General features: G+C 41.2%; 1 protein-coding gene across 25 annotated transcripts in view; it reads left to right on the top strand.

Annotated features, from left to right (window-relative positions):
* Positions 1–22,062, top strand: part of CADPS (calcium dependent secretion activator) — a 477,655-nt gene that overhangs the window by 208,756 nt on the left and 246,837 nt on the right. For all 25 annotated transcript variants that reach the window (XM_047690232.1, XM_047690260.1, XM_047690359.1 and 22 more), the window contains exon 4: positions 8,475–8,555. In XM_047690232.1, coding sequence (XP_047546188.1) covers positions 8,475–8,555 — 81 coding nt within the window. The remainder of the gene's footprint in view (positions 1–8,474; positions 8,556–22,062) is intronic.

A 22,062-nucleotide genomic window follows, 5' to 3' on the forward strand; every position in this document is an offset into this window, starting at 1 on the left:
ACCGTTGTCCTCAGAGGGTATTACTTTAAAGCTACGGGTAGTGATGCTCAGAGAGGTTGAGGGCCCTGGCCCTGGTCACACAGTGTGTACGTGACAGAAGCTGGGTTTGATCTTAAGGTTCTCCAATTCTGAAATCCATGCTCTACTTTCTAAGGCCTAACTCCTCTGTGAGGGCTAATTATCTCTGAAACTACTGGCAAACTACTTAATCTTTTGAAACTTGGTTTCCTTCTTCAAAACAAGGAAAACCTGTTCTGCCCCCTTTTAAGTGTTATTAGGATCAGAAATTGTGTGAGGATGAGGTATGCAGATATGCAGAGATATGCAGAACGTCAAGTACTAAGAGCTGCTGAGGTTTACTGAAAGTGAAGGCCTGCCAGGCACTCTGCTAAGGGGCGTCCACATACCATCTCTTTTAACCTCTCGCCAGTCCATGCGGTAGGTTTTATCATTATTATTCCCCTCTTAAGAGTTAAGGGAGTTCAGGGGCGCCTGGGTGGCTCAGTGGGTTAAGCCGCTGCCTTCGGCTCAGGTCATGATCTCAGGGTCCTGGGATCAAGTCCCACATCGGGCTCTCTGCTCAGCAAGAAGCCTGCTTCCCTCTCTCTCTCTCTCTGCCTGCCTCTCCGTCTACTTGTGATCTCTCTCTGTCAAATAAATAAATAAAAAATCTTTAAAAAAAAAAAAAGAGTTAAGGGAGTTCAAAAAAATGAGAAGTTCAGGCTCCAAGAGCTCTCATAACTTGCTCAGTACCACTTGGCCTCAAAGGAGAGAGGCAAGGATTTGAAGCTGCTTAGTAGAGGGGGAGAGCAGCCATTGCCCACCACATCATACAGCATCACCAGATGTGGACAAAGCGGGGACAGGTGGGCAGGGAAGGAGTTTGGAGGCGACGGCCAGGCACTGAACGCTGTGATGTAGTCACAGTGCAAACATCAGTCCATTCTTGAGACAGGAGCTTGGACACCCACATCCCCTGGAGGGAAACTGACGCTGTCCTAGCTGTAACTTTCCAGACTGCAGCATGCCAGGAGAGCCGCATTTGCTGGAGCAGTTTGTCTGTGAAGGAGGAGAAAGCACATAGGCCTGTGCAGGAAAGGAGGACCGTGCCAGCTCATAGCAGTGCTTTACAGGGAAGTGCCTCTGCTCTCCTCTGCAGTAGCTTTCGGGAGCCTCCTTCCCAGACACTAATCCCTGGGAACTGAGAGTCCAGGCTTGGAAGTGGAGAGGAACCAGGAAAACAGACCCAATGAACCCAGGTCAGCAGGTGGCCTACACTGCTGCTGCTGACAGGCATACCTGCCTCAAGCCCCCAGAGGCCACAATTAAGAAGGCTTTATCGGGAATGTAACTGGTGACATGCCAGCAAAAGTCGGTCTTTACCTACCTCTGCAGAGAATGGCCCTTCCCAGAACACAGTCACTAAGCAGCAAAACATAGCAAGCTGGAAGTTAGCAGGTGGGGAAGCTGGTCCCAACCCTCTCACTGATTATTGTGTGACTGTGAGCAGGTCACTTTCCCTCTTTGGGTCACAGTTAATTAACTCGGTCCTTTAGTCGGTCAGGCAATTATCAGAGCCCACTATGTGTTCAGCAATGTGCTAGGTGCTGGGAACACAGAGAGAAGCAAAAACCACATGCATCCCTGCCCTCATGGACCTTAACAGTGCTGTAGGTAAACATCAAATAATCACATAAGTGCATGTAAAATTACAGCTGTGAAAAGTACTAAGAAGAGGAGTGGTGGATGGTGCTAGGAGAGCTTGGCAGGAGAAACTCACCAACTGTGGAGGGTCAGAGAAGAGTTTGCGGCAAAGCCTAGGATGAAGAATAGGAACTGGTTATGCATCAAGGAGGAGACAAGGGGGAATGTTCCAGGTGTGAGAAACAGTGTGTGCCATTGCCTGGCAGAAGGAGAAAACAAAGGCATCTGCAAGGAGCCCAGTGTCGTGTCCTGGAGGGCGTAGGGGAACGTGGTGTCCGACAGGCAGCCGAGTTCTGCAGGGCCAACGCCCAGCTTGAGCCGACTACGTGGTCTCGAATGCTCCTTGCTGCCACCCTTCTGGATCATTTTCATTGTGTTCCTGAGGCTGAAGTTGCTACATTCCTTCTGAGGCTGAGCACTGTAGATTTTTCCAGAAAGTAGAGCAATTATTCAAATAGTGCGTAAAGTGATCTGCCTGTTTCTGTTTAAATTTTCTGCATATTTGAATCATGCCTGCTTCTTTTTTTTTTTTTTTAAGATTTTATTTATTTATTTGACAGACAGAGATCACAAGTAGGCAGAGAGGCAGACAGATAGAGAGAGAGGTGGAAGCAGGCTCCCTGCTGAGCAGAGAGCCCGATGCGGGGCTCGATCCCAGGACCCCGGGACCATGACCTGAGCCGAAGGCAGAGGCTTTAACCCACTGAGCCAGCCAGGTGCCCCTCATGCCTGCTTCTTGCTTGACTGGCGCCTGCCGTGCAGCAATAAGAATGATGAGTTTGGAAGAGTCCAAAGTTGGACTTGCCCCCGTATTCATAATGTGTGAGCCTAAAGAAATCAGGCATCCTAGGGAAGGCTGGTGCCCAAGGACGTCTTCTGTGCCGCCTGATCCTCCAGAGCCTCTGGCTAATGAGGAGATCCCAAGTCTGGGCCCAGTGACAATTTCTCTGTCCCCCTGGAGAGTGTTCCCAGCAGGGTCCCTCTTAAGCTGATCTATAGCTCCATTTACTTAGTGGGCTTGCTCACTCCCTTTCTCCTCCCTCCAAAAAACTGAATGTGTCCATGGATATGAGAAAAATGTAGCACACAGGAGAATTGCCTAGGTGAGCATATCCCAAGATGTGCTACACAAACGTGTCACACACAGGATGAGGTAGTTTTGGGAGATGTAGGGCCACACGAGTTTGTCTTCTCACCTATGTGTCTTGCAGCTCTCCAGGAAGGAGAGGGAGAGCCAGCTCTAACTGCCACCCCCTTTCTCTGCAGGACCAGTATCTCCAGAATAGACCCTTGAGAAATGCTTGTCTAGACTTTGCAGAGACTCCTGGGACCTAATAGAAAGGGCTCGTCATTTCTCGGGTGGGGGGGACTATGGATAGAGAGGTCATGACATCGCCCCCAGGTCTCCCAGCTAAGGGCAAATCGAGGACCAGAACAAGGGCTCCTCTTGTCCACTCCAGGGCTCCCCCGTCCCTGGGTCTAGTTTCCATCATAAATTAAAAACAGCAGGGAGGGGAGTTGACATCTGATGAGTGCCCACCCTAGAATCGGGATAATTCTAGAAACTGTTTTCTAAACTATAGGACTTACTATGTGCCAGCATCGTGCTAGGTGCTTTGCATGCATATCCTCTCAGTGAATCCTAAGAACACACGGGGGTAGGTATCTTATGTCATCCCAGGAAACTGAGGCTTAGGTTTCGTCACTTGTTCAATCCCTTTGAAGAGGGAAATTGCAAAGCCAGGATTTGGACCCAGGTGGGCCTGACTTCCCTTGAAACATGTCACATGCTGTCTCATTTAGTCCTTTCAGTAGCTTTGCAAGATCAAAGTGATCCCCCCTGGGCAGTTGAGGAACCTGGCCTCAGAGGTTGAGAAACATGACAAGGTCACGGAACCAGCAGGATAATTGGACACAGAGTCCCCTCTGCCCTATTCTCAGGCCTGGTTCCCCTGCTGTGTGGTGTTCCTGCAGGTATGCACTAGGCCAACGGCAGTGCTGGTCTGAGATCTTGCCTCTGCATGGTCTAAAGGGGTACAACCATGAGCTGGAGAGAATCCCAAGCCCCAGGATGGGCTGGAACTGATAGCTTAGGTGATACCTGTCAACACGGGACTGTGCCGAGCTCGGCTCCCCATCACTTTGAGAGAAGAGCACAGCGAAACAGTCCCTTTGCTTGGCAGGCAAATCATGACAACCACCACTCTGCCTCTGCTTGACCTCTGCTAGTAGGAAGATTATTTGTCTAATTAGGTAAAGAACCTTCATGCACATGTACATATTTTAACCCTAATGAGCTGTCAACGGAAAGGTTTGCCCTTGGCCTGGTTTGCCAGCTGATCTTTCCTTTCCTTGGTGGAAAAGGCCAGTGCAGTAAACAGAACCTCGTTTCCATGGAAGTTCACTCTCTGGCTTTTTCTTTCCAGCACTTGAAACGGTAATTACTTGATTCCTCTTTATATTTTTGGATTTCCTACAGTGGGGCTATCAAGCTCCTCGATTGAGGATGGCCCTCTCTATCATGCCAGGCTGTTTGAGAGAGCTTCGGTTGCATTTCCTTTTTTCAGAATCCTCTGTTAGATCGTTAGCTGTCAGGCAGCCGCATGGACCTTCTGGTCACTCCTTCTAATTAAAGTGTAACAGAGCAAAGGGACTTGACCCCGGAGAATGTTGATGACAGTGGGAAGCCAAGGAAATTTGTCAAGAGATGGGAGCCCCCGATCCCTTCCTTTCTCATGCACAGACTGTAGAGCAGGACCCCCACATCCACACTGCAGAGGGACACGGTCCCCATCGGCCACATTCTTGTCTGAATCTTGGACGCCCCACCGTGGCCCATGTGAGAAGTACAGCTATCCTGGGCTTGTTGATAACACAAACAGCAACCACCATTTCTGGAGGGTTTGTTCAGGAAACTGTGTGCCAAGAACTGGGCTGAGCACTTTATACCCGGTGTCTCGTTGAATTCTCATAATAGCCTTGGGTCAGTTTATTACACTGATTATTCAGATGAAGAGACCTGGAGCGCAGAGAGGTTAAGTAACTTGCTTAAGGTCACACAGCTACTAAAGGGCAGAGCCAGGATAAGGACACGCTCATTGCTCTCATTTCTTGGGGAGGGCTCTGGCCCTGCTATAGCCTTTCCAGAAGACATCAGCCAGTAATGACAGGTGAAGGAGGGTAGACATTTCTCTGCCCCCTAAGGGTGGCTCGATGTGTTAAACTGTCCCCTGTATACCAGGAACAAAGTGAGGGCACTGAGTTAGTTAATTGTAGAACCAGTTAGGAAAGCAAACAAGGCACTAAAGAAAGAAGCCAACATAATGGCAGAGAAAAAGAGCTTCATTGTGAGACAGGCCAGACTCCATTTCTAATGGGTCATACCACTTTACCAGCTGTGTGAACTACAGCAAATTCCTGAACCTTACTGAGACTCAGTTTCTTCATCTGTAAAATGGGCATGATAATGGTAGCCTACTGCGTAAAGCTGTTTCACATGTGAAATTTCCCAAACTGCCCTGCGGGATATTCTTCAGTGAAATAATTGCTTAAAAAACAAAATTAAATGCAGTTCAATAGGAGGCTTATTAATTCAAGAATTGTTCAGAACCATAATCATGCTAATATGTACTATAAGTTTCCAGGAGGGAGCAGCATTTCCTGACCCCAGAGTCTTTTTCCTGGGAGAATCTAGTTCTTGAGACCCTTTAAGAAAAGACTGAAATACAGTTCATAGGATACCCAGGCTTGCCATAGGCATCAATAAATCCTAGTCCCCTCTGTTTTGTGCCCCAAATGTTCAAATAACCTTATCTGTTGTTGCTAGATTTAAGCTCCATGGAGGCAGTGACTAAGTCTGTCTTATTCCTTTCTGTATTCCACTGTCTTGGCATATCAAGACATTCCATAAAAATCTGATAAGTGAATGCGTAAACGAGAGAATGCATGAACTAATGAATGAAGCATAGTGTAGACCTAGCCTACTCGTCTTCTTTGCCGGCATTATCTGCTATCTCTAGTTCCGTCCGATGAGGCCAGATGCCTCCATAAAACTTAGTAATGGGGACAGTTCTGTTGGGCTGTGTTTTCTCTTTTCAGTTTTAAAATCTGTGAACACTGTATCTTCTGACAGAATTCCCAACTTTAGCCCCTAAACTAATCATTTTGCCGCTTCTTAAGAGGAAGTCAGACATTTCGTTTGCATATGTATTTTGAACAAGACACTTCTGAGTGTTCCCAGTGGATTGGCACCTAGAGCTAAAGAAGTCTTGGGTTTCCAAGGGAGTAGAATGAAGACAGCTCGTTGGCACTTAAAAACAGCGTGGGGGCTACCGTGTTTCTCATGTGTGCCTATGGGGAAGCTTGTGATGGATGGACCCCTGGGTAGCAGTGTAACTGCTTTCGGGTGGTTTTCTTTATATGTATGTAGAACAGGATTTCTGCCTCATTCTCTGGGCATAGTATTGGGCAAAAACAAAAATAAATTTCAGTTTAAATTAGAGAATAATTAAGTTGATCAAAGTCTAGCAGACTTCCTTACCGCAGAACTTCTCAGAGACGTTATGCATTTTGATACACCATTTTTGAGACTCAACTGACCATAGTTCTGGAACCCTTTCTTCTGGAGTATTTAATAAGATTGTTGTTTAGCAGAACTCTTTGGGAAGTGCTACCTTAGAATATATGGCCAAAAGTTGCAATCCAGTCTTTATGATCTAGGAAACAATCCTGCCCCTCCAAACTGTGGAAAGGAGAAAATAAGACAACTGCTGGGGGCGCCTGGGTGGCTCAGTGGGCTAAAGCCTCTACCTTCGGCTCAGGTCATGATCCCAGGGTCCTGGGATCGAGCCCCGCATCAGGTTCTCAGCTCAGCAGAGAATCTGCTTCCTCCTATCTCTCTCTGCCTGCTTCTCTGCCTACTTATGATCTCTGTCTGTCAAAAAAAAAAAAAAAAGAGAGAGACAACTCCTGAATTAAATCAGGTGCTAAAAATGCACGGTACAAAGCTAGATGGATTTTTTTATGTGTTTTATAAAACAAACCAAGGGGCACCTGAGTGACTTAATCGATTAAGCCTCTGACTCTTGGTTTCAGCTCAGGTCATGATCTCTGCGTTGTGAGATGATGACCCGAGTGAAACCAAGAGCCAACAACTGAGTCCATGCTCAGTGGGGCGTATACTTGAGATTCTCTCCCTCTCTCTCCCTCTGCCCCTCCCCTGCTCAAATTTCTCTCTCTCTTGTTCTCTCTCATAAATAAGTAAATCTTTAAAAAAAGACCATTGACAGTGCTTCAAAATTACGACCATAAATTTTTTAGTGTTCCTGTTTATATCATATTAAAGAGAACTTATTTTGTACCATAGATGAGATTCTTTTTTTTTTTTTTAAGCATGGATCTGGGTGGGGTTTTTGTTTTGTTTTGCTTTTATTTATTTTATTTTATTTTATTTTAGAGGGGAGGGGGCAGAGGGAGAGAGAGAATCTCAAGCAGGCTCCCTGCTGAGTGAACAGCCCTCAGTGGGGATCAGTCTCATGACCTGAGCCGAAATCAAGAGTCGGACACTTAACTGACTGGGCCACCCAGACGCCTCTGGACGTGGGTTTTCATTTTCAAATTTCTAAATAAAAATGGCTGTTAAAGGAAAGGGAGTTAGAAAACTCAGATACTTCTTAAGCTACCTTTTGTTGTGAGTTAATATGCGCTATAAAGAGGAATAAAGTCCATTCTATTTGAATGCCACTGTTCCCTATTTGTTAAACTTTTCTACAAATAAAATCAATCAAATTACTGAACAAAACAAACTTAATTACAGTTTGAAGGATAACAACAGACTTGCTTGGAAATAAAGAGATAAGCTTAATTCATAGAGCAGGGATCAGTAACAATACAGCCTGCCCCATGTTGTTGCACATAAAATTTTATTGGAACACAGAAATGCTCATTCATTTACATATTGTCTATGTCGGTTTTCACACTGGATTGGAAGAATTGAGTCATTGCAACAGAGATCTCATTGCCCTCAAAGCCAAAAGTAATAATTATAGGGCCTTTTACAGAAATGTTTGCCAGTCTCTTTCAACGATGTGGTAAGGATGGAGATTATGTAACCAACCCCTTCATTCTATAGATGAGAAAACCAGAGAAGTTAATGGAGTTGTCCAGGTTTATCTATGCTTGGATATGATGATTTTTACTCCTAAGAGCTCTAACTACAGGGAAGACAAGGATAGATTTCAACTTAGATATCAACACCAATTCAGTGGTAGTGGCCAGCTGGAGTACTGGCTGAGAAAGTCTTAGGGCTCAGTGAGAAGGAATATGATGATTGATTAAGCTCCATGGTCTAGGGGTGGGACAGCTGTAAGATATATGCCATGTAGGCACTATGGATAAGGACCACGTCTATTCCACTCATTTCTAACAGTTATATTACTGGCTCCTTCCATGTATGTCTGTCATGTAAACACTTTTTTCATTGGGCCAAGATAGAGGTGCTATACGGGGCCCTAATTAGACCCACCCCTGCCTAACAGTTCCAAAGTGATTCTTGTGCAAGTTCATTCAAATATCTTTTCTAGCAATGGCCTACCACATGGTAGGATTTAAACTTAAGATTTCCGTCCAATTGGATTTGTCTGTTAAGAGATTCTTAACATTTAGTGAAATATGTCTATGGGGGCAGAGATTGGGGCATGTAAAATGCGAAGTCATGAGTTTATTGGTTTTTGTGATCCGAACTGAAAGTCTGTATTTGTGCTTTTGTGCAGCTGGACAATCCGGATGAGCAAGCAGCCCAGATCAGACGAGAGCTGGACGGACGTCTCCAAATGGCGGACCAAATAGCCAGGGTAAAGAATCTTTGGGGACATTTGCTGGGGGACCAGGCCAAAGTCCCACACAGGAAGCACACTGATTATTAAGGTCCACAGAGAGATAAAAATGGAGAAGCAGAGAGGAAGAAAGATGGAGACAATCATATGATTGAACCTTCAACCCTCCTTTCTCTGGGCAGCTCTCCCAGAGGTGGCACATATATTTCCCCATGCTCCAGTCAACACACAAACTCCAGCCTCCCCTTCCCCCCAATATTTCCAACTGTCTATTGAGCATGTCCTCTGGGATATTCCCCTGCATTTCTAGTTAAATGTGTTCAAAATCGAGCTCCTTATCTTCTTCTTCCCGCCATACATATTTACCTACATTGTCTCCTGTTCACGTGTCCTCCGTTGGTTACTATGGATGGGACCTCCTAGACATTCTCAGTTTCTCTTTTCTCCCCATAGCACCCCACACTCAGTCAGCCACCCAGGTCATTGATTCTGCCTCTGAAACGTGGGTCAGATCCCTTGAATGCTTTCTAGTACCACTGCTGGGGCTTCGATTCAGCCCCTCATCCTCATCGCCGGGATCTGACAGTAGCCTCCTAGTGGGAATCCCTGGCTCCACTCCTGCCCTTGACTGTCTGTCCTTCACACAGTTGCCTTCCTAAGCCTCATGCATGAACATCTCCAAAAGAGAGCTTCAAAATCCTTCAGCAGAATCCTCCACTGTCCCCAGAACGAAATCTAACCTCTTCAGAATGACATTCCAGGCTCTTAATCCACAGACTAGATCCTTTCTTACTCACTCACCTCCCACAACTTTGCTACCAAAATTCCCCATTCCAGCTACAGAGAATGTCTCCCTCTGAAGAGTCCAGCAGGACCTTTCCAGCCTCAGTGACTTTGTACCCACTAGAATGATCTTTCTTATCTTCTCCATTTAGCACACCCTCTTACTCAGCCTTTGGTACTCAACTTAAAACCCCTTCTCTAAAAGCTTAGCTAGTTCCCCTCACTCTCATGCCTTCTTCATACCACATATAAACCTTTATTATAACAATTCATTGAACAATGACTATATTTTTATGTGTCTGAGCCTCCCAGTAGAAAAATTTCTCTAGAGTTGGGATTATGTCTGATTATTGATGACTGAACCTAAGTGTTATCTACTATTACTGCTTTTGCTGTCACTTGTGTTATTATTGACAGTAGTAATACAGTCATATTCACTGAATACTGATTCCATTTCACGCATTCTAAATGCTTTACATGTACCATCTCATTTAATCCTTCTAATAGCCCTATAAGAATATTTCAGTTATCATTTTTGTTTTAGAGATGGGAAAATCAGGACTGAGCATGATAGATACTAGTTAAGACACTGCACTAGACTCTTAAGTCTGTCTAGATATGAGGCCTGAGAGAAGGGTAAGATGTTTACATAAGGTGCAAAATATAAAAGCGAGGGGCCAAAAATGTAGTAAGCAAGATAAATAACGTTTTAATGAAATATTTTTTAATCAAAATTAATGCAAAAATCCATGGAGAAAAAAATATCAGAATTTTAAATAATTAGATCCTACTAGTTCCTATGGTAACCACAGGACATGTGTGCCTATGAGGGTAGGGAGCTGTGGGAGGTGGTAGGGAGGATGAGCAGTTAGCAGAGTTTGCCATCCAACCTTTCTCTGTATGGAATGAAATGTGTCAGGACATGGACATGTGGGAAAGACTTCCACTAGAAGAGAAACCAAAAAGAGATTCCAAAAAGCTTGAAAATCTCCATTTGTGCTTAAGCAGCATTATTGAAATATTTTGCATCTTGTTTTTGGACATCTTTGAAGTTTATAGTAGAGTCAGTCTGTTGGCTAAAAATAATATGCAGCTCTGGATTTGCCAAAAGGTAGCATAAAAGGCTTTTATGTTTGAGAAATCCTGCTTAACAAGGGAAAAAAACATCAATAAGGCTTCAGAATTTACTAACATAAACTCAGTGTCTCCTCAGCAGATTATCCAGAAAATAGAGGTCATTTGGTCCATTCTCTGCCTTTAGGCAACTTTTATATCCCCAACTAATAAGCATTCATTCTATTTGAAGAAAATCACACACACACATACACACTCCACACACACTTCAAACACAAGTTTGTGGCTCCTTTATTTTAGTTGTTTTCTTTGAGGCTTCGGATGATAATTTAAGAAACTAGTGTAGGCTAATTTCAATTTTTTAAAAGACCATGAATGAACAACTGTTATATAGTGAGCCATATTGCTCATCCTTGAACAATAGTAGACCAAAAAACTCTCTCCCCCAGCCCATACCACTAGGTATTCTGATACCAAGTAGGATATTATTGACAACTGAGAACTGGGCTTTCTTAGACAATGAAATAGCCAATTAGAGTGAATCCTGGTCATTAAGTTTAGAGAATGGAGAGTAATTTCCAAGTATATGGAGAATTCTCCAAACATTTAGGGTATTGAGGATTTCTGTGAAAGAGTCTGCCCATCACTATCTCCTGTTCTTGTAGAAATGAACTCTCTTTTTCTTTGTTGTTTATTCATACCAGTGGTCTCCTTGCCACAATAGTTAGTCCTAGAAGTGTGCTCTTTACCCACATGAAACCAGTCAGTTTCCAGCCTGCCCTACCAAAGGTGATTGGTCCAGAAATGAATGCCTGATGTAACTAAACCAATGAATTACTGCCCTGGGACCTGTAGACAGTGGGCCAACAGCTGTGTCTTCTCATGCTAGAAAGAAGTCTGCAGTTGTGTTTAATTCTTCCATGTAGGGCAAAGAAGATAAAAGAATGAAGTCAACATACAAAGAGAGACAGAGACAGGAAATATACCAAGATACTCAGGATGTTCAAGTCCCTGACTGCACTTATTCTTGAGCCTAAGCTGTGTAACTGCTTTTCCCTGTTTAGTTCGGTTCTGAGACAAATAAATTCTCTTTGCCTAAGCCAGCCTGGCTAATAGGAAGGAAAATTGAGACATGTCTGCTAAAAATTGAACGAAATATCAAGTTTTAGATATTGGCTAGGTCATGAAGGGATATTGAAACAAAGCACCCCAGCTTATCTTCTTTTAGCAAACCCTGATTTTTCTATTTCTGACATCACAGTGAATTTTAGGGAGAGTGTGCAGTTCAACCCATATGGCTGAACATCAGCTTCTGTAAATATCATAACCAGAAATTCCTGGATAGGGGACAGGCAAGATGGTGGCGTAGGAAGTTCCTGAGCTCACCTCCTCCCACAGACACAACAAATCTACAACTACATGTAGAATTGTCCCCTCTGAAGAGGGCCTAGAAACTGGATAAGCAGGGTCTCCACAGCAAGGGATGGCATGAAATGGGTAGAAGTGGCAGAGACACAGTCTCATTAAGGAAGAAACCACACTCCAGATGCAGCATCCCATTCCAATCAGAAGGATCTCAGAAATATAGGAATTACTGCTGAGGAGCAAGAGATTTGAGCTTCACATCAAAAACTTCAACCATTAGATCCTACACAGATCAGTCCCCAAAATACCAGGCTTTGAAAACTAACAGGGAATGCACTCAGGAAAACTATAGAACTGTAGAGAAAACAAAAGTGCTATCAGAGGGCTTAAGCACAGACTCACTTGACCCAGAAACCAGTACAAAAACGAGAGATTGAAAAGCACATAGACCACAGGTGAAGGAGATCCACTTACTAATCTTAGAATGTCAACCAGTGAGGCAGGAGATAGCTGAGCCTCTCCCTGGAGACTGAGACACTGGCTGAAGCCAATTTTCCTATTGCATTCTGCTGTGCTTATCCTGATGCTGGTAGACACTACTGTGGAGTCCTCCCTTTAAACTGCAATTTCAGGGGATGTGCCCCCACTGAGAGCTCTGTACAATCCTGTACCTCAACAGGGCCTCTCAGTCAAAAGGACAATAACCCTACCCATCAGCATACCTGTAGTACACAGCCAGGCCTTGCAGCCAGAGGGGATGGGGCCAGCCCTGCAGAACAGTACATTGTTATCCAGCCACCACAGGATTGTATACATAGCCCACACTAGGGACACCCCTGGGTGCTTCACTCAGGTGACTAGGGGAGTTTGCATTATTGGGTCCCACATGACACATTCTGCATAATGCCACTCTTTCAAGACTGGGAGACTAATCAATCTAATAGATAGAAATAAATAGAAAATTAGGCATAGTGAGGAGACAGAAGAATATGTTCCAAATGAAAGAACAAGACAGAACCTTAGAAAAAGAACTAAGTGGAGATAAGCAATCCACCAGATAAAGAGTTCAAAGTAATGGTCATAAATATGCTCACCCAACTTAGGAGAAGAATAGTTGAACACAGTGAGAACTTCAACAGATAGAAAATATAAAAAAGAGCCAAGCAGAGCTGATGAACATAATACCTGAAATGAAAAATATACCAAAGGGGCTCAACAGCAGATTAGATGATGCAGAAGGATGGATCAATGACCTGAAAGATATGATATACAAATCACCCAATCAGAACAGCAAAAAGAAAAAAAGAATTTTAAAAATGAGGATAGTTTAGAGACCTCCAAGATAACACCAAGTGTGCTAACATTCATACTATGGAGTCTCAGAAGGAAAAGTGAGAAAGAAAGGAACATAAAACCTATTTGAAGAAATAATGGCTGAAAACTTCCCTAATCTGACAAAGGAAACATGCATCCAGGTTCAGAAATCACAGAAAGCCCCAACTAAGATGGACCCAAAGGAACACACACCAAAACACATTATACTCAAAGTGTTAACAGTTAAAGAGAGAATCTTAAAATCATCAAGAGAAAAACAGGTCGTTACATACAAAGGAACCCCCATAAGACTATAGCTGATTTTTTTTTTTAGCAGAAATTTTGCAGACCAAGGAGAGGTATGATATACTCAAAGTGCTGAAAGGAAAAAACTTATAACCAAGAATACTCCACCCAGTATGATTATTACTCAGAACTGAAGACAAGGAGTTTCCTAGATATGCAAAAGCTGAAGGAGTTCATCAATACCAAACCAGCCTTACAAGGAGTGTTAAAGGGATTTCTTTAAATGGAAAAGAAAGTTCATAACTAGAAGTAAAAAAATTATGAAAGAAAAAAATCTCACTGGCAAAGTAAACATATAACCCGGGTAGTAGATGAACCACCTACATAGCTAGTATGAAGGTTAAAAGATAGAAGTAATGGGGCGCCTGGGTGGCTCAGTGGGTTAAGCCTCTGCCTTCAGCTCAGGTCATGATCTCAGGGTCCTGGGATTGAGCCCCGCATCGGGCTCTCTGCTCAGTGGGGAGCCTGCTTACTCCCTCTCTCTCTGCCTGCTTGTGATCTCTGTCAAGTAAATAAATAAAATCTTTAAAAAAAAAAAAGTTAAAAAAAAAGATAGAAGTAATAAAATCATCCAGACCTATAATAATTATTCAAGGGATACACAAAATAGTAAGATGTGAAGTATGATGTCAAAAACAAAATGAGGGAGGGGTAGAGATGTTGTACTTTAAGAATATACTTGAACTTCAGCAAACATCAGTTTAAAATAGAGTGCCATATATGTAGGATGTTATACATAAGCCTCATAAAAATTACAAACCAAATACGTGTAATAGATACACAAAAAAATAAAGAGAAAGAATACAGGCATAACAATAAGGAAAGTCACCAAATCACAAGAGAAGAGAGCAAGAGAAGAAGACAGGAAGAGAGAAAAGCTACAAAAACAACCAGAAAATAATGAACAAAATGGCAATAAACATATCTATCAGTAATTACTTTAAATGTAAATGGACTAAATGTTCTAATCAAAAGGCATATAGTAGCTCAATGGATTAAAAAACAAACAAACAAACAAACAAGACCCATCTGTATGCTGCCCACCGGAGACTCATTTCAGATCTAAACACAAACACAGACTGAAAATGAAGGAACAGAAAAAGGTATTTCACACTAAAGAAAAGTTGGTGTAGCAATAATTATATCACACAAAACCGACTTGAAAAAAAGACTATAACAAGAGACAAAAAAGGGCATTACATCATAATAATGGGCTAAGTACAACAAGAGAACATATAACACTTATAGATATTTATGTACCCAGCACAGAAGTTCCTAAATAATAAAGGAAGCATTAGCAGACATAAAGGGAGAAACAGATAGTAATAAGAATGATAGGAAGAGATTTTAACAGCCCACTTACCTCAATGGAGGGATCATCCAGACAGAGAACCAATGAGGAAACATTGGCCTTAAAAAATACCTTAGGTCAGATGGACTTTATCGATACATACAAAGTGTTCCAATCAGAACAGCAGAACATACATTCTTCTCAAGGGTACATGGAATATTTTCCAGGAGAGATAGTATGTTGGGCCCCAAAATACATCTCAATAAGTTTAAGATTGAAATCAGATCAAGTATCTTTTCTGAAAATGATACAAAACTAGAGATCAACTACAAGAAAACTATAAAAAAAAAAAAAACTACAAAAAACACAGAACCACAAACACATGGAGGCTAAACAACATGCTACTAAACAACCAGTGGGTCAATGAGGAAATTTAAAAATACCTTGAAACAAATAAAAATGGAAGCACAATGGTCCAACATTTGTGGAACACAGCAAAAGTAGCTCTAAGAGAAAAATTTATAGTGATGCATGCCCACCTCAAGAAACAAGAAAGATTTCAAATAAATAATCCAACCTTACACCTAAAGGAACTAGACAAAGAACAAAGCCCAAAGTTAGTAGAAGGAAGGAAATAATAAAATCAGATCAGAAATACATGAAGTAAATACTAAAAACAAAACAGTAGAAAAGATAAATGAAACCAAGTGTTCTTTGAAGAAATAAACAAAATTGACAAACCTCTAGCCAGATTCATTAATAAAAGAGAGTTCAAATAAATAGAATCAGAAATGAAAGAGAAGTCCCAACTGATACCACAAAAATACTAAAGATAATAAGAGAGTACCACAAATAATTATATCCCAACAAATGGGACAACCTAGAAGAAATGGACAAATTCCTACAAACATAATGTCTTCTAAAACTGAATCAAGAAGAAATAGAAAATCTGAATATACTGATTGTTATTAATGAAATTGAATCAGTAATCAAATAACTCCAACAAACAAAACTCCAGGACCAGATGGCTTCACAGATGAATTCTACCAAACACTCAAAAAAGAGTTAATACCTAGCTTTCTCAAACTATTCCAAGAAACTAAAGAGGAAAGAATGCTTCTGAATTCATTCTGTGAGATATTAACACTACCCTGATTACAAAAACAGAAAATTACAGGCCAATATCCAGGATGAACATAGATAAAAAAATCCTTAACAGAATAGGAGTAAAAAATAAAAAATAATAACAATAAAATATGAGCAATCTGAATTTAACAGTACAGTAAAATGATCATATAGCATGATCAAATGGGATTTATTCCAGGGGTGCAAGGATGATTCAATATTGGCAAATCAATCAATGTGATCTATCACATTAACAAAAAGAAGGGGAAAATCATATGGCCATTTCAATAGATGTGTAAAAAGCATTTCAGTGAAATTCAATATTTAATTGTGATTTAAATTCTCAAAAAAGTGGGTATAGAGGGAATGTACCTTGATATGATAAAGGCCATCTATGACAAACCTACAGCTAACATCATACTCATTGATGAAAAGCTGAAATTTTCCACTAAAATCAGGAAGAAGACAAGATGCCCACTCTCACCACTTTTATTCAGCATTAGAAGTCTTGGGCACTTGGGTGGTTCAGACGGTTAAGCGTCTGCCTTCAGCTCAAGTCATGATCCCAGGGTCCTGGGATGGAGCCCCTTATCAGCCTCTCTGCTCCGTGAGCCTCTCCCTCTGCCTGCCTCTCCCCCTGTTTGTGCAGTCTCTCTCTCTCTCTCTCTGTGTATGTCAAATAAATAAGTAAATAAATAAAATCTTTCAAAAAAAAAAGAAGAAGTTTTAGCCACAGAAATCTGACAAGAAAAAGAAATAAAAGACATCCAGATTGGGAAAGAAAAAGTAAAACTGTCACTATCCACAAATGACATAATACTGTGTATAGGAAACCTGTAAAACTCCACTGAAAGACTATTAAAACTAATAAATGAATTCAGTAAAGTTGCAGAATACAAAATAATATACATAAATTTGCAAAATTTGTAAATACAAACAACAAACTATCCAAAAGAGAAATTAAGGAAACAATCCCACTTGCAATTGCATCAATAAAATAGAATACCTAGGAATGAATTTAAACCTGTCGCTCGGAAAACTAAGACTCTGATGAAAAATAGAAATAAATAGAAAGGTATACTTTGCTCAAGAAGTGGAAAGATTAATATTGTTAAAATTTCCATAGTACCCAAAGCAGTCCTTACATTCAATGCAATACCTATCAAAATACCAATAGTATTTTTCACAAAACTGGAACCAATAATCCTAAAATTTGCAGTGAACCACAAAGACCTCCAAAGCTAAAGCACCTTGAGAAGGAAGAGCTCAGATGGAGGTATCACACTCCCTGGTTTCAAACTATACTACAAAGCTATAGTAATCAAAACAGTATGGCACAAAAAACAGATGCACAGTCAATCAGTGAACAGTATTGAGAGTCCAGGAATAACCCCACACTTATATGGTCAATTAATCTTCAACAAAAGAGGCAAGAATATACAATGGGAAAAAGACGGTCTCTTCAATAAGGGAAAACTGGACAGCTACATACAAGAATGAAACTGGGCCACTTTCTTACACCATATACAACAGTAAATTCAAAATGGATTAAAGTCTTAATGTGAGACCAGAAACCATAGAACTCCTAGAAGAAAATATAAGCAGAAAACTCTTGGACATAAGTGTAAGCAATATTTTTTTGGATCTGTCTCCTCAAACAAGGGCAACAAAAGCAGGATTATATCAAGCTAAAAAACTTTTGCATAGTGAAGAAAACCATCAATAAACAGAAAGACAACCTACTGAATGGAAGAAGATATTTGTAATTGATATAACCAATAAGGGATTAATATCCAAAATATATTTTAAAAACTCACACAGCTCAATTAAAAACAAAAACAAAAAACAAAAAACAATCCAACTTAAATAGGCAGAGGATCTGAATGGATATTTCTCCAAAGAAGACACACAGATGGCCAACAGATATATGAAAAGATTTTCAACAGCATTAAGCATCATGGAAATGCAAATCAAAACTATAATGAGATATCACCTCATATTTGTCAGAATGACTATCACCAAAAAGAAAAGAAATAACCAGTGTTGGTGAGGATGTGTGGAAAAGGGAACCCTGTGTCCTATAGGTGGGAGTACAAAATGGTATAGCCACTATGGAAAGCAGTATGGAGGTTCCTCAGAACAAATAAAAATAGAACTATCATGCAATTCCACAATTCTGCTTCTGGATATTTATTTGAAGAAAACAAAAACATTAATATGAAAAAAAAATATGCACCCCTATGTTTACTACAGCATTATTTATGATTGCCAAAATAGGGACACAACCCAAGTGTCCATTAGTAGATAAATGGATAAAGAAGCTATGGTCTATATATACAATGGAACATTACTCAATCCCAAAAAAGGAATGAGATCTTTCCACTTGTGGCAATATGGATGGATCTAGAGGGTGTTTAATAAGTGAAATAAATCAGACAGAGAAGACAGATACCATATGATGTCACGTGTGTGGGGAATCTAAGAAACAATAAGCAAAATGAAACAGAGACTCATGGAGAACAATCAGAAAATAATCTGGTGGTTGTTAGGAGAAGAGGGTCTGGACTAAATAGAGGAAGGGAATTTAAAGGTATAAACTTCCAGTCATAAAATAAATAAGACACATGGATGCGTGTACAGCATAGCGAATAATAATATTGTAATATATTTTTTGGTGACAGATGGTACTAGATTTATACGATGAACTCTTTGTAATGCTAATAAATGCTGAATCACTGTGTTGTATACCTATAACTCATTTAATATTGTACATCAACTATACTTCAATTAAAAAATGCCTTCACAAATACAGGTCCTCACTTTTCCATCACTGGGATGGATTCCACCCCAATTCAAAGATTCAAGATGCCTTTCAACCAGACCTACACCTTACTTCTTCCTGCCCATCTGGCCTTTATTAAATGTTTTGGGCATTGGCTGTACAATTTCATGTAAACTCTCATTTAGACCTGTGATAAGCAATCCAGAGAATTAAAATAAATCTTCCCAGTTTAGGCACATTGAAGAGTTTAAGTGATGTGTCCAAATTCACTTGGCCAGTAAGTAGAAAGCTGAGTGCTCTGATTCCAAGTGTCATGCTCTTTTTGTGCATAGTCAGATGACAGGTAGGAAGTTACACCAGGACAGGAATCTCTCTCTCATTGATGACTGCCCCCCCCAAGAAGGTACTTTCTCTTTTCCACTAAAATTTACTATACATTTCCTTTAGTTTATCCAGAAGGCCAAAGGAAGGAATAGCCTCAGGCAGAACTGGTTTCTGGAATTCTGCATCCTTTCTGCTTTGACTTCCTTGGGATCTGATAAAGAGGTTGTAGGGACCTGGTGTTTCTGCTGGCAGCATTGTCATCATCACACGCTTATAAAAGGCATATGTTTTTCCTTTCTTCCTAGAAGAGAAGGAAGGCAAGTGCAGGGCAGCTTTCCTCTGCTGAAACCTTGTGCTGTAATCTATCAATTTAGTCACACCCATGTGCCACATATCATCAGACAGAGATGGCTGTATGAGCCTCCACTGTGAATATCGGACCTGCTGTCTTGAAAGTTCCATGAATAGGGGCGCCTGGGTGGCTCAGTGGGTTAAGCCTCTGCCTTCTGCTCAGGTCCTGAATCTCAGGGTCTGGGATCAAGCCCCAAATAGGGCTCTCTGCTCAGCAGGGAACCTGCTTCCCCTCACTCTCTCTCTGCCTGCCTCTTTGCCTACTTGTGGTCTCTGTCTGTCAAATAAATAAATAAAATCTTAAAAAAACAAAATCCATGAATAGGAGCACCTTGGTAGCTCAGTCACCTAGGCATCTAACTCTTGATTTCGGCTTAAGTCATGATCTCAGAGTTGTGATCTCAGAGTTGCCCTGCATTGGGTTCCATGCTGGGTGTGAAGCTTGCTTAAGATTCTCTCTCTTTCTCTCTGCCCCACCCCACCGAAAAAAATGTTCCATGAAGAGATCTAAATTCCTTTTTTAAAATGTGGTAGAAAAGACTTCTTTATCCCTGTTCAAACATTTTTCCAAATCCTCTCATATTGATATTAAAATGTCCTCAAATTTCACCTAGGAATTAAGTCTAAGTTATTTAAATTGTGTGATCAGAAGTTGACATTGGAGCTTAAACAGACAGATTGTGGCATTAGTGGTACTGTGATATTTGCCAATTCTTTTGGCCACATTTTGAGGTAAAATTCCAAAATTCGTGAGCTAATTATATAAGACAAATAATACAGCTTTTGTAGTATTCATGGCAGAGTTCTGGGAGTGAAACACCATTGGTTTTTCACACTATCAAGTAAATGTGGAGTTGCCATTTAAACCCCTATTCTCTGCAGAGCAAAACTATCATCTCATATCATGGTCCTATTGCAGACATTGATGAGACTATGCCCCCAGGAAAGAAACAATGTCCAAATATTTCCCTGATGGTAAGTTTCTGTTCCACGCATTGCAAAAAATCAGATAAAAATAGAATCTTCTCCAACCAGAGAATGATACTACCCACCTCCCTGCAGCTTACAAATTAATATTTTGTACCTGGCATTCACCCTGGGTCATGAAGTAGCAATGTCCAGGCACACAAAAGTTTGCTTAGGTTTTTTCACCTGGAAGAATGTGTGTACAGAACATCTCTGTGACTCTGACCTTTGCAGGTAGTTAACAACCCAGGAAAATCTGAGTTCAAGCAAAAAGTCTAAATCTTGGGGCATCTGGCTGGCTCAGCTGGTTAAGTAAGCATCTGCCTTTGGCTTCTGGTCATGATCCCAGGGTCCTGGGATCAAGCCGCATTTCAGGCTCCCTGCTCATTGGGGAGTCTGCTTCTCCCTCTGCCCCTCTCCTCCACTTGTACTCTCTCCCTTGCTTACTCTCTCTCTCTGTGTCTAATAAAATAATCTTTTTTAAAAAATCTAAATGCTGAGGGGATCATCTGAAGTTCATGAAGTCAAACCTCTTAAAAATGGGTTTGAGTAAAGAAGCCAATCCTGGAAGTTATCATGCCTGTGCCCAAAATACCTTCTAATTTGTGTGATGCTGAGTTTTACAAACTATTTACCAAGACTTTCTTTCTCTCATTTAATATGCCTATCTTTCCTCCATCACTCCCTGATCTTCACCCAATGCCCACCATTGCACAGTCCACGTTGATGGGTAATAGTGGAACGCTCATTGCTGTGGGGGGCTGGGCTTTCCCTAGTCCTCTGCTGAATGCTGAGATGGAGTGATGCGGATGGGTGGGCTATGTTGAGGGTCTCCATAGGGTTTGCCTTGGTTCTTTGCCATTTGGGGCCAGATAGTTCTGCCCTATCCTATGGTAGCTAAAAACAGGGGCTCTAGGTTTCAAATCCAATTCTACGAATTATTGTTTTAATTTCTATGTATTATTTTCCTTCAGAACATGGGATTAAATAACAGTACTAACCTTAGTTGTTGGAAGAATTAAATGAGGGAAAGCACGTAAAGCGCTTAGCTTAATGCCCAGGACGCAATTAACAGTTGTAAATGCCAGTTAGCATCATGGTCTTTAAGACAGTCATCATCATTATTATTGCTATTGTTATTGTTAGAAGAGCTGGTGGTAGCATGCGCCTGATAAACCTGGATTTGGATATGTGTGCCTGCATGTATGTATATGTGTATGTATATATGTATCCATATGGGTGTACATATGGATATAGTGTGTGTATACATATATACTATGCATGTGCTGATTTTATAGACATATAGTCAAAAGTATTGGTATTTGCTATTATCTTCCATTCTTCACAATAACTCTCCACTTCAAATATGGAAACTGAAATTCAGATACGTGAAGAAACCTGTCTAAAGTCACACAACTAATAGGAAGTAGACCCAGGATTCAAAGTCAAGTTGATTTCACCCATGTGGACTGGATAAGATTCCTTGGTGCCCTTTGGACGCTGCACATGCCTCTTTCTTCATGTGTCACTTGGTGTTTACTAGATAATTTGCTGGCACTCCCCTTCACCCCATTCTACTGCCTCTTTCATCCCCAGTGATGACATCCACACCATCTGACACATGATAGGAGCCCAGGAATTGCTTGAGAGATTGTTTTGAATAAGTGCGATACTGTCTCTGAGCTTTGTATCTAGAAAGTGTCCTTCTGCCACATCTTCCTTCTGATCGTCTATCAGTTTGTCATTTGAGCCTTTGGAATCTAAGCATGGTCTGAGTGGCGGTACCTTTGTCTGCTTTTACATGTACCCACTTCCTCCTCTATGGATAAAAATGCAAAGACAGA

The sequence above is a fragment of the Lutra lutra genome, chromosome 1 (genome assembly GCF_902655055.1).
Source record: "Lutra lutra chromosome 1, mLutLut1.2, whole genome shotgun sequence".
NCBI lineage: Eukaryota > Metazoa > Chordata > Mammalia > Carnivora > Mustelidae > Lutra > Lutra lutra.